The following is a 13,891-nucleotide window of genomic DNA, read 5'->3' as shown; positions in this document are numbered from 1 at the left end:
CCTGGGTTCAGGCAATTCTCCTGTCTCAGCCTCCTGAGTAGCTGGGATTACAGGCACGCGCCACCATGCCCAGCTAATTTTTTGTAGTTTTAGTATTGATGGGGTTTCACCGTGTTGACCAGGATGGTCTCGATCTCTTGACCTCATGATCCACCCGCCTCAGCCTCCCAAAGTGCTGGGATTACAGGCGTGAGCCACCGCGCCCAGCCTGGATATAATTTTTAAAAGATGGTGATAGAAATGTAAAATGGTGAAGTCATGGTGGAAAACAGGTAGTTCCTCAGAAAGTTTAAGCATATGCTATATGACAAGGCATTTCCACTCCTACATATAAACCCAGGAGAATTGAAAACATGTTCACATAAAAACATGTACCTACTGTGGAAAAACAGTATGGCTGGTCCTGAAAAAATTGAACACAAATTACCATATGATCAGCAATTCCACTTCTGGGTATATACCCAAAAGAATTGAAAGCAGGGACTGAAGCAGATATTTATACACCCACATTCATAGCAGCAGTATTCAAAATAGCCAAAGGCAAAAACAACCCAGATGACTATCAGTGGATGAACAGATAAACAAAATGGTGTATCCATACAATGGAATATTATTTAGCCTTAAAAAGAAAGGAAATTCTAATAAATACTACAATATGGAAGCACTTTGAAGATAAGTGAAATAAGCCAGGCACAAATGGACAAATATTGTATGATTCCACTTATATGGGGTACCTAGAATAGTCAAATTCACAGAGACAGAAAGGAGAATAGTGGTTACCACTAGCTAAGGAGAATTGGGATAGGGGTGTTATTGTTTAACGGGCTACAGAAGTTTCAGTTTGGCACGATGAAAATGTTCTGGAGATGGAGAGGGGTGATGTTTACACAACAGTGTGAATGTACTTATGGGTATAATGGTAAATTTTATGTATAATTTACCAAAATGGAAAAATAATTGTACCAGAATGTTTATAGCAACAGTATTCATAAGAGCCAGAAAATGGCAAAAACTCAAATATCTGTCATCTGATGAATGGGAAAACAAAATAAGGTATATTCATAAATTGGAATATTATTCAGCCATAAAAAGGAATGGAATATTGATATAGGCTACAACATGGATGGACTATGAAACAAAAGAAGCCAGACACAAAAAACTATATATTGGAGGGTACAACTTATGTCCAGAATAGGCAAATCCATAGAAACAGAAAGTAGGTTAGTGGTTGCCAGGGTTTACTGAGGTGTGGACAAGCAGTTAAACTACTAATGAATATGGGATTTCTTTGTGGGGTGATCAAAATGTTCTAAAATGGGATACTGGTGATTATTGTTTAACTGTGAATATACTAAAAACCACAGGGTTATATGCTTTAATTGGGTGTAATTAATAAATGTAAATTAATAACTGTAATTAATAAATGTAAATTCCATACCAAAAAAGAAGAGTTGCTGAGGTTTGAGAATAGAAAAGTAAAGACAGGTCAAGTGTACAGGTTAATGCAGTGATGACTTTGGGAAGTTATGAGGGAACTAACGAAACATGAACTGCATGGCACCAAGCTTCCAAATCTTCCTCTGAGCCAGAGTTTTATGATATGATTAAGTCAGCCTCCAGCCTCACTCTCCTCTGTGGAGGCTGCACTGGCACAAAGCTCCAACCCTCATCACATGGTTGGTCTTCAGTGACTAGCCTCCATCCATGCTGAAGCGATCTGGGAACCCACCTAGAGTTGCCTCATTAACATAACAAAGATGCTTATGTCTTTGGAAATTCCAAAGGTTGTTGATGCTTTGTTCCTGGAACAGGAGAGCAAAACTAGATATATTCTTTATTATGCCACAGCTTCCTAAAAGGTTATTAAATACTATCAACAGTACAAATTAGAAAAATCATGCCTTCATAATTAACAAGTTGCCTATATTTAAGTTTAGCAGTACACCTATGTCTGAGCTTTCTTTTTTCACATTTATAAGTCTTGGGTTTTCTGAAGTTTTAGAAATCAGTTGTTCTCTATCTGGATCTACAATTAGATTAAAATGAAAAGTTCTCAGTAATATTGTGTCTCATATGACTAAAGTACATTAATTTATGTAACAATTTTCCTGCTAAGATTATACAAATTATAATGGATGCAAAATATATAAAAGTGTTTAAATATTCCATGTTTAAGGAAAATTATTTTCAATTTCTTTCTTTTGAAACAGATAAATGAATTCGAAGAAAACATATTTCTTGGCATACCCTTTGAGATGATAACAATAGATTCCTTAATGCCCCCTGCTGGCCATCTCATTGTGAATTTCTTGAATTATGGAAATAGTAAAGATTTTAATTTTGGAAATACATTTTACTACAATCAAAAGAAAAATGGGCATTTTTAGGGTTATTCTTAGGTAAACATTGAGGTATTTCACTTGTGATTTTTAGGCTCAAGATCAGTGTGACCTCCTCTAATAGGATATATTTTACTACCATGGAACTTCTGTGCTCATTTTAGTGTACCTGGCTCCACTCCTCTGACCTAAAATGGCTTAACTGTGACTGTCCTATACTAGAAAGCAGTGGCTTGCGAGAATGCACAGATAAAGAGGCATTCCAACTCATATAAATGGCAGTGTATTGGAGATGAATTAAGTCAATTTTGTTTCTCTGACTCAGAAGAGATAGGTATGTGATAAGATTGTCAAACACAAATTTTCTCTTTTGGCAGAGTCCTTTCTCCTTTGATAACTTCTTGATTCCTTTTTTTTTTTTTTTTTTTTAAATTCTCCTGGCGACTTTCATTTAATCTTGATTCCTTTTATCCTCTCTTGCTTGTGCCTCAGACGGGGGAGGAAAATCAATTATGTTTTAGATCCAAAGAACTGGTTAATTCAATTTTCTTGGGCCATTTCTTTTTACTTAATGTAGTAGGAATAGTCTGAAGAGTCTATGATTCTTCTCCGTGATTAATTTCCTTCATATTCCATTAGTCATTTTTAAGTGATAATTTATTGGCATTAGCAATTTTTTTTTCCGTGAATGGAATCAAATTGAAACTTCTGTGTTAATCAGACCTCTGCTGGTCTGAGCATGAGAACCTAGCTATGGTTTCCAGTGCTTGAGAATCGTTGAAAAGTATGGATGCCTGAACTGACACCAACCTATTGGATCAAAATCTCCAGAAGTTCCAAATTGGGAACCGATCTAAATATTCAGAATCCAAGGGGTCTACAGCTCTAGCTGGATTTTCATTTGAAGGAAGGAGAAGCTTATGGCTTATAGCATACATTTAAGATAGCAAAGAGAATACTTTTGGGGGACCAGATTTTTGGCCAGATGTTGAAGTTAACAATATGGAGCTATTATTAATAATAGCAACTCCAATTTCAAAATTTCATCAGTGAAATAAATAAAAATGAAGTGACCTCTGTTTTTACATGTAAATACATTTGTTGTTTTAAAGAAAGAGTGTTTCATGTAAATACATGTTGCTGTTTTAAAGAAAGACTATTTCCTGTGAATTTTTTTCCCTGAAGATAAATAATCCATAGTTTTATACCTCAATACTACATTCTACATTCTTCCTAATAGGGGAGTGGCAATTTGTGAATCAATAGGTATCTATTGCAGGTGTACCTAAAATCCTTGCCTGCTGAAGTTTTTTTTTCGTATGTATTTAGCTGCTGAGATCCTTGTGGATTTATATCTTTGAACTTTGTATTTTCATGTGTCAGTTTAATATAATTTCTAGAATAACTGTATTTGTCCTGTTTCATATTTTCTAAATATATTCCAAATATTTCATATTTGGCATGTTTACAAAACAAAAAAACCTTGTACTTCTGACTTAATCTTTTCCTTTTACATATAAAAAATTATTGACTGGACGCAGTGGCTCATGCCTGTAATCCCAGCACTTTGGGAAGCTGAGGAGGGCAGATCACGAGATCAGGAGATCAAGATCATCCTGGCCACCATGGTGAAACCCCGTCTCTACTAAAAATACAAAAATATTAGCTGGGCGTGGTGGCACACATCTATAGTCCCAGCTACTCCGGAGGCTGAGGCAGGAGAATTACTTGAATCCGGGAGATGGAGATTGCGCCACTGCACTACAGCCTAGGTGACAGTGCGAGACTCCGTCTCAAAAAAAAAAAAAGAAAAAAATTATCTTGATGTTGTACTTAAGTTTCCAGAGGACTAACAAGCTAAAATCTTAATACTAAAGCTCTTAACTTTTTAAATCTTTTTTTCTTATTAAACAGTGTAGTAATCTGATTTTCTTCCTATTTTAAATTTTACTTTATTTTCTTCCTATTTTTAATTTTATTTTTATGGGTTTAAAAAAAAAAATAGAGATGGGTTCTTGCTGTGTTGCCCAGGCTGGATTCAAACTCCTAGGCTCAAGTGATGCTTCAATCTTAGCATCCCAAGAAGCTGGAATTACACAGGGGAGCACCACTGCACCTGGCATAATTAGATTTTTAACTCTTAATGATAGGCCATTGCTGTGAAACTAAAGAATCTGTCCTATCTGGTAAATCAAGCAAATAAGTTTGCCAGGAGTATAGGAAAATTTTATTAACTAGTTTGTTAAATTAACATTGAGCTTTACTCTTTGTAAAGTTATGTGAAGCTTTGGACTGAAAGGCTAGGTACAGGTCTTTTTAACAGATGAGCTTCAGCTTGGAGGCGTGGTGATCTCCTCCCCAATGTGGGTTTGTGTAGAAGATGTAAACTATCAGCAAGCACACAATCTCACCTCCACACCCTTAGTGCCTTATACCAGAGGGTAATGGTTCTCAAACTTGCTTGCATCATTATCACCTGGAAGACTTGTTAAAACAGATTGCTAGCCCCAACACCAGAGTTTCTGATTCTGGATGGGGCCCAAGAATTTGCCTTTTAAATAGGTTCTCAGTTAATGCTGATGCTGCTACACTTGGAGAAAAACAGCCATGGGGAATATTACTTCCATTAATTATTTTCACCTTCCATTTATGTGTTTTGAGTTGTGATCCAACAGTAATTCATACAATGTTATAACATAATTTCTTAGTACGGTAGCATCTATTAATATATAGATAAGAAATCTAAAACCCACCATGAGGCACCACTCTCATGACCTCATTGATGGAAAGCTAGTTATCCTTCAAAGGCCCTGTCTGCCACTATATCACATGGGGAGTCAAGGCTTCAACATATGAATATTGGTGGGAGGAACACAGCTCAGGCCATAGCAGTGTCTGCCTTATAATAGCATTTTGTGTATCTATTTTGTCACACACAAAAACAAAACAAACAAAAACCAAATAAAAATCAGAATATTCTTTTACCTGTGTCAGGACTTTGTTTTGTATCTGTATCTCCTATGTCTTCTGACTTATTACTGACCGAATCACCTTCAGCTACATCTCCAGCAATGGCTGTATGAACATAAGGGGATATATATATTAGCTTTTTAAATTTATTTCAGAATCGTGTTTTATTTATTTAGATTATTTATTTGTTTTTGAGGTGGAGTTGCCCAGTTACACTGTTGCCCAGGCTGTCGTGCAGTGGTGCAATCTCGGCTTACTACAGCCTCTGCCTCCCAGGTTCCAGGGATTCTCATGCCTCTGCATCCTGAGTAGCTGGAATTACAGGCATGCGCCACCATGCCTGCTAATTTTTTTGTGTATTTTTTAGTAGAGATGGGGTTTTGCCATGCTGGCCAGGCTGGTCTCCAGCTCCTGGCCTCAAGTGATCCACCCACCTCAGCTTTTATAGGTGTGAGCCACAGCGCCTGGCCCAGAATCATGCTTTAAATCCGAATGTAGTATTTCCCTTTTTAAAGGGACCCTAATATTAAATATTTGCTTTTCCATAGGTTAGATTCCCTACCCTTAAGCATCTTTTCATCACTGTAAATATTGGGTATTTATCTAGTCTCTACATCTTCTGACATAACTAATGGAATAATCTTTAGCTGCATCTCCAGCAATGACTGTATGAAGATACCATGCCCCTGCTGTTGGGTTGCTTTATCTGTAGTCATCTTACTAGGGGAAATGTATAGTTCTCTAGCATACCAGTTTCTTTCTTGCCCACCAGTGAAATATTTTGAAATTTCTCACCAGCATTTCCATTCTTAACTGTCTATTCCCTGGACACACACTCTCAGTATTTAAGCCAGATAATAGAATCTGGAGACACTGTGGTTAGTAGAGGTCTTTAAGACCATCTTGGTCACTCCTTCTCATTTTGGAGTTAGGTCTAGAGCAGCAGTCTCCAGCGTTTTTTGGCATCAGGGACTGGTTTCATGGAAGACAGTTTTTCCATGGACCAGGGAGTGCAGGGGCTGTGGTTTGGGGGTGATTCAAATGCGTTACATTTATTGTGCACTTTATTTCTATTATTATGACATTATAATATGTAATAAAATAATTATACAACTCTCTATAATCTAGAATCAGTGGGAGCCCTGAGCTTGTTTTCCTGAAACTAGATGGTCTCATCTGGGAGTGATGGGAGGCAGTGACAGATCATCAGGCATTAGATTCTCATAAGGAGCAGAGAACCTAGATCCCTCTCTTGCACAGTTCACAACAGTCTTTGCTTCTCCAGTGTTCTAATCTAATGTGAGAATCTAATGTTGCTGTTGATCCGACAGGAGGCGACACTCAGGTTGTAATATGCATGATGGGGAGTGTCTGTAAATACAGATGAAGTTCGCCCACCACTCACCTCTGGCTGTGCAGCCCAGTTCGTAACAGGTCACGGACCAGTATCAGTCCGGGTGTTGGGGACCCCTGGTCTAGAGGAGACATTTGATTACTTGAGGTTCTACAGAGCCTTAGAACTTTGATTTCCTGTATCGTGGTCTACAGCTCGTTCAGTTTATTTCATGCTATCATATCTTTGTGTGTATGTACTGTATCTCTATCCTTTGGTTTAAATATATTTTAAAGACATTTATGATGGGTCCCAGAGAAACTTACTACTTCTAAGAAAGTCTCATGTATTTTATAGTTTTCTAAATTCTTCAGTGCCCTTTTTCTATTCTACTCAGTTGTACCACAATTAGTATGAAAATTTACTTTAACTTCTGCCATCTGGGGTTGCATATTTGCTTTATTAAAATTGATCTATTTTAAACTTTACTTTGGGAATCCAGTTTTATTTCTTCCTTTTAGTATAACTATACTGTTTCTGTTCTGGGGGAGATCAAATATGTACTAAATCTGTTTCATAGTAAATTCAGCTAGCTTGTCAAATAGCATGTAATGAAACCTATATAACTGACATATATAATATTCTTCTTATGGTACTGGACATTCTCAATACAGGTTGAGCATCTCTAATCTGAAATCTGAAATGCTACAAAATCTGAAACATTTTGAGCACCAACATGATGCCACATGGGAAAAATCATACACTTGACCTCATGTGATGGGTACAGTCCAAACTTTGTTTCATGCACAAAATTTTTTAAAATACTGCATAACATTAGCTTCAAGCTATATATATAAACACATAAACACACAAACATTTCATGTTTGGACTTGGGTGTCCTTTCTAAGATACCTCACTACGTATATGCAAATATTCTAAAATCTGAAAAAATTCTAAATCTAAAACACTTCTGATCCCAGGCATTTTGGAAAAGGGATCCTTGAACCTGTATGATGTAACATGATGTTAAGATTACTTTTCTTCACCTTCCTACCTGTCTGGTCCTCTCCCATTTTTATGTTGGCACATTCTTTGACAGGTTCTCCATCTTGGGATTCCTGGTCTCGTGACTTTTCTGTTTTATTGTGTCCCAGAATGGCATCCAACTCAGTAAAAAATTTCATACTCTTAGTCATGCCTAGGTCCTGTGCTGTTCTTACAATCTTGTATTCATGTTTTAGGTTTTTGTACTTTGTTCTGCATTGCTTCCAGTCTCTCTCTATTCCAAATTTCTGAAGCTTGCCAGCAATTTGTTCAAATATCCTTTTATTTCTCACTGTTCCCTCTAGTTGTCGTTGTATGCTTTTATCAGACCAGATGTCTATAAGAGCCCTGACTTCTGGCACAGTCCAGTGCTTTCCTCCTTCATTTGCTACAGTTGGGATAAAAGTCGTGTTATTAGAGGGTTCCAATACTGATGTAGAGATACCTGCATTAGGTGGAGAGGTAAAAGAAATATGTGTTATATACATCAGCGAGGTAAATAATTGGATGCAACATTATTAAAGAAGGCAATTTCCTCCATAGGAGATGGAGTAACAAATCATAGCTTAGCTGTTCTCTTAAACAGTAGGGAAACAAAATACAGAACCTAAATCTGTTCATTATTATGCCAGTTACTGGCTTCAATAAAGTTGTGTTTTTTTAGTCACATTTTGATCATCTTTCCTCCATACCATTTCTTTCTCTTCCATACCACTCCTTTAGTATATAGGGTGTATATCAGTATATAAATGTGTAGTATTTACTGTAGAAAGCAATCATTATATAAGAAACGGCTCATTGTAGATAATTTGTTTTGAAATAGGACAGGTACAAACAATTTAACTCCTTCCTTTTTTCTTTATCTTATGATTTCCTTTGGCTATATATCAGTCTACTGGGAAGCATTTAAAAACCAGCACTCTGGTACCTGCCTCATCTCCAGATAGTGAATCTAATGTGTAGTCAGGGTTGAGAACTGAGGCTACTCATGAGTTGAGGGCTTGGAAGAGTCACACAGAACAGCGTGACTCTGTTCTTCAGTGCTTATGCCTTGGAAAATTACAGAAACTAAAGCCATTTTAAATAAAGTATGTTCTTTTAATGTTAGGGAAATATGTCAGAAATTTCATAATGCCTTGCTCCTAGGCAGTATGTCTCCGCTTAGTTTTAAATCCTTTAATATGCCATGCTGCGTATTAGGTTTCTAGCACAGTTTTACACTTCATTTACATTACTGACAGTACTTGACATTATATTGTAGATATTTTGAACAACCATACTATCTTGTGTTTTTCTCAGATTTCATGTTCATAAAATAAGTAGGTTCATTTTTTGAATTATAAAATTACAAGCACTTTTTTTTTTTTTTTGAGACAGAGTTTCAAATTGGATGCAATGTTATTAAAGAAAGGAATTTTTGGCTGTGCATGATGGCTTAGGCCTGTAATCCTAGCACTTTTGGAGGCCAAGGCAGGTGGATCGCCTGAGCTCAGGAGTTGGAGACCATCCTGAGCAACAGGGCGAAACCCGTCTCTACAAAAATGCAAAAATTAGCCATTCAGGAGGCTGAAGTGGGAGGATTGCTGGAGCCCAGGAGGTGGAGGTTGCAGTGGGCCGAGAATATGCCACTACACTCCAACCTGGGCGAAAGTGTGAGACTGTGTCTCAAAATAAGGTAAAATAAAATAAGTTTTTTTAAAAAAGAAAGTAAATTTTCTTTCACCAAGGCTAGAGTGTAGTGGTGAGATCACAGCTCATTGCAGCCTGAACCTCCCATGCTCAAGCGAGCTTCCAGAGTAGATGGGACCACAGGCACACACTACCATGCCTGACATTAACATTTTGTTTGCATTAAAAATAATCTTCAAGATTAATCATAATTTATTTTGTTTCTTTTTTTCCCCGAGACTCTGTTGCACAAGCTGGAGTGCAGTAGCACATTCAGGGCTCACTGCAGCCTTGAACTTGTGGGCTCAAATGAGCCTCCTGCCACAGTCTCACAAGTAGCGGGACTACAGGCATGAGCCACTGCACTTTGCTTATTTTTAACACTTTTTATAGGCATGGGGGTCTCACTATGTTGCCCAGGCTGGTCTCAAACTCCTGGCCTCAAGTGATCCCTGACCTTGGCCTTCAAAAGTATTGGGGTTACAGATGTGAGTCACTGTGCCTGGCCGTAATTTAAAATTAAATATTACAATTAATGGTTGAGTAATATTTAATTGAGTTTAGGTTTTGGCCCCCATCGTTGAAATGGTATTGTAATTAATAACTTTTGTCAGGTTCACTAAAGAAGTAGTTTAGATCCCAGCATCTATAATGAGTTTAAGTCATTGAAAAAAAAACTGGATAGCATTTGCTTGGGATATTTTGTGGTGTATTTAATGTCTTTGCTTTGAAATGCTTTTCTGAATTTTTTTATTCTTACTTGGGTGACAAATAAGGTTTTCTATTATTTGAGTTAAAAGTAAGGTTTTTGCTTTTAGCTTCAATACGAAATTAGAAGCAAAGACGAATTTACATTGAATTTAATTTGTTGGGTGACTAAAATTATCCTTGATCTGGTTGTGGCTCTGATGTTTACCTTCAAACATAAAATTCTGTTTGTCTTAATCCCTTGCCTTGACACTAAAGTAATCATGCTCATTACTATTTGTAAGTTTAGTCATCAGATTTCTTATAATATTTAAAGAGTTAAGTTTAGAAATTAGAGAACCAATATTTCTAGGAAACTTAAATTTGGTAAAGAAATAATTTGCTTTAGAAATAATTTTTTTCAGTATGGGTTGGTAAAAAGGGAGGAAAACATACATTAATTCTGAGTGTTTCTTCCAGGAAAAATTCTTCGTTTTCTCAGATTAGAAACCAATCTTATCTTCCAGTTTGAAATTAGATCAATTTCCCTCTGTTTCACCCATATACTGTACCTAGTTCCACTGGTCTGACATGAGAAACCAAAAGTAAAGAATTTCCTGAGACGTCTTCCTTATCTTCTGATGCAATTGACATTTTACCTGGAAATATAACAGAATTCCCCTTAGAAATAACATGACTAATAATGCTAATAGCTTTAGCTAATTGTGATCATATTCTTGAAAATAGATTTGTGGTAGACATTTTGTAACAGAGTTGTATAATATGGTTTAAATATTTATGTATTTAAAGAGAAATCTAATTTTTTCCATCCCATTGACATAGTCTATTTTGGACTTCTACTAGAATTGTTTGATAATTCTGTAAGTTTTTAGAGATGGTTGTAGTTAGTTTTCAAGTTAAATTACATTTTTAAAATGTGGCATTTTATTTTTAATTGTATCTTGGGTGCTTTAACAGAGTAGGCACTTGCTAAATAATACCAGTAGTGTAAAAGAGGGGTCCTGCAATGAGATAGATAATTAGAAAATGCAGCTTTATTGGTGCATATAATCAAATAGCTTAGAGTTCATAAGTACTTTATGTAATTTATTGATTGAAACATACTAATTTTCAAGAAGTTAATGTAAATTATATTTAAATAGACTAAGGAATATGTCATTTAAAAGAACCATGCCAACCATAAAAAATGAAGTCCTCCTTTGATTTCCTTGTTTTATAGTTTGGATGCTTTTATATAGGCTTTCATAAAATGAGGCTACTTTTTAAAGTGATCAATAGGCTGGGCGCGGTGGCCAACGCCTGTAATCCTAGCACTTTGGGTGGCCGAGGTGGTTGGATCACCTGAGGTCAGGAGTTCAAGACCAGCCTGGCCTTTATGGTGAAACCCCATCTTAAAAAAAAATATATATATATAGTAAAGTGATCAAATGAGGAGGATGAAGCACATCTTAGAAAGGAACCCAACTTATATGATTTTTAACTCAATTGACACATGAGGATGAATTATAATTACAGTGAAGTTGCAGACTAACCAGGTGGTAGATAAGTATCTTTCGATTGCTTTTTGTAATGTTTCTATTAAAAATTTACTCATCTCATTAGTCATCTCAATTCCAAATGTTTTGCTAATTCTTTTTCACTGAATAACAAAAGTAGCATTGTATTTTGCATTAATAGATCACATTAGTGTGATTTTAATGCCATGAACATTCATTTAAAATCATGATTCACCATTATGTTTACAGGCATTCCCATTGAAGAAAAAGAAAAGGTAGGCTGTTTATCATCTTAAAAAGTTTATTAGGGTTTCTATGTTAAAGTAGTAAAACATGAAAAATAAACATAAGTACAAAAAGACCTCACAGCTTTCAATATTTTTATAAACTCATAAGGTAAAAATTTTCAAAAATTTAAAATCAGGTTTTATAATTGCTTGAGGCTAAAATGTAGTTGAGGAATGTTATAGATTTGGTTGAAAATAGGGAAAATAAAAATCTGGAGTTATGTAAGAATTATCTTACAGAAACAGGGGAAAATGCTAATATGCTCAGGTTATTTAACACCCAAGCTTGAGTATGAGAGCAGTAAAGAAAGGCAAGGTTTCTCTTCTCTTACCTGGTTTAGAGTCTAGATTTACCACCATAGAAAAGAGTCTGGACCAAACATACAGATGATAGCAAAACAGAAAAGCTCTCTCTCCAACCTCTTCAGGGAATTTTTTCTTAAGTTGCTTATTCCGTAGCATGAATCCTAAAACTGTAGGCAGAGGCTCTGGGGATTTTAAACTGAAACACTTAAATCATTACTTGCAATGCATTTGTATAGAATAGGAGGAGTGAAATAGAGGGGAAACCTGACCACTGAAGGAATGTGGCTTGGCAGCATAGGCCAAAGGAATCCTGAGGCTGAGGATGATCAGATTTAGCAGAACATGAAGCCTCCTAGAATTGGTCAAAAGTGTATTTGGGTCCTTTGCCATGGCTCTGGCTCTGGCTACTTGCTGCCTAACAAGTAGCTTCTCCTTACCACTTGCATAAGGTTGATCCCAGCAGTGGAAAAGGCACTTATATTTTCTTCCCTTCTTCAGTTTATCTCACACTATTAAAAATTCTGCTGGTTCCACCGTAGGAAAAACCAGAAGACATTATATAATGAGTCAAACCTGATGCAAGGAGGGCTTCCTGAGCTTTAGGGAGAAAGCTTTAATTACCTTAAAAATTTCTGGATTCTACAGGTCAAATAAATCATAAGGCAAGAGAAGTCATGCAGATTTCTAAGAACCCCAATTGACATGAATAGTTTGTAAAAGTGAATAAATGTATACAAAAATGTTCCACCTTACTGGTAATTAAACAAATGCAAATTAAAAGTTAACAATTTGTGTATCATTATAGGCCATTGTTTCTTAAATTAGCCTAATTTATTTATTTAGAGATGAGTTTTGCTCTTTTTGCCCATGCTGGAGTGCAATGGCAAGATCTCGGCTCACAGCGACCTCTGCCTCTTGGATTCAGCAATTCTCCTGCCTCCGCTTCCTGAGTAGCTGAGATTACAGGTGCCCACCACCATGCCCAGCTAATTTTTTTGTATTTTTAGTAGAGATGGGTTTTACCATGTTCGTCAGGCTGGTCTCGAACTCCTGACCTTAGGTGATCAACCCGCCTTTGCCTCCCAAAGTGCAGGGATTACAGGCATGAGCCTGTACCTGGCCTAAAACCTTATTTATTAAATTTGGAAAGTCCCTTCTTTCCATGGCTAATGAAGTACAGTTTTTTTGGAAGGCAGTTATTTTAGAAATAATGTTTGTTTCAAAGTAATAGCCGGGTGTGGTGCCTCAGGCCTGTAATCCCAGCACTTTGGGAGGCCAGGTTGGGAGGATCACTTGAAGACAGGAGTTCAAGACCAGCCTGGTCAACATGGTGAAAGCCTGTGTCTATTAAAAATAGAAAAACTGGCTGGGTGTGATGGCTTGTGCCTCTAATCCCAGCTTGGGAGGCTGAGGTAGGGGAACTACTTGAACCTGGGAGGCAGAGGTTGTGGTGAGCTGAGATCCCACCACTGTATTCCAGCTTGGGTGACAGAGTGAGACTCCATCTCAACAAAGCAAAACAACAACAAAAAAAAAACCAACAAAAAACCCAAAGTAATTATACCCCCCTGAATCAGTATTAGAGCTTGTGTCCTAGGGTAATAATGCTAAAAATTGACAAAAGTTATTAATTGCAGTATTATTTGCATGAGGTGGGATGAAGACCTGAACTCAGTTAAATATTATGGAACCATTGTTTTTCATATTTAGTTTTTTTTTTTTTTTTTTTTTTTGAGACAG

The 13,891-nt window shown here is 36.6% G+C and overlaps 2 protein-coding genes across 4 annotated transcripts in view; one reads left to right on the top strand and one right to left on the bottom strand.

Annotated features, from left to right (window-relative positions):
- The window catches only part of PPAT (phosphoribosyl pyrophosphate amidotransferase), a 42,972-nt gene that overhangs the window by 9,095 nt on the left and 19,986 nt on the right, over positions 1 to 13,891 (top strand). Inside the window, exon 1 of one of the 2 annotated variants that reach the window (XM_032274286.1) lies at positions 1,442 to 2,673. The exons of the other annotated variant lie outside the window; for it this stretch is intronic. The gene's annotated coding sequence lies outside the window, so the exon portion shown is untranslated. Of the gene's footprint in view, positions 1 to 1,441; positions 2,674 to 13,891 lie in introns of those variants that run through there. 2 annotated transcript variants of the gene reach the window in all.
- The window catches only part of LOC116548770, a 22,488-nt gene that overhangs the window by 5,798 nt on the left and 2,799 nt on the right, over positions 1 to 13,891 (bottom strand). Inside the window, exons 2-4 of one of the 2 annotated variants that reach the window (XM_032274289.1) lie at positions 10,614 to 10,700; positions 7,697 to 8,131; positions 5,325 to 5,414 (exon numbers count right to left, since the gene is read on the bottom strand). In XM_032274289.1, coding sequence (XP_032130180.1) covers positions 5,325 to 5,414; positions 7,697 to 8,131; positions 10,614 to 10,700 — 612 coding nt within the window. The remainder of the gene's footprint in view (positions 1 to 5,324; positions 5,415 to 7,696; positions 8,132 to 10,613; positions 10,701 to 13,891) is intronic. The other variant, XM_032274290.1, reaches the window with a different exon arrangement.

Source organism: Sapajus apella, unplaced genomic scaffold (assembly GCF_009761245.1).
Source record: "Sapajus apella isolate SASKATOON/1434 unplaced genomic scaffold, GSC_monkey_1.0 scaffold5, whole genome shotgun sequence".
NCBI lineage: Eukaryota > Metazoa > Chordata > Mammalia > Primates > Cebidae > Sapajus > Sapajus apella.
The sequence above is the reverse complement of the archived record's forward strand: the minus strand, read 5'-3'. Positions and strand labels throughout refer to the sequence as shown.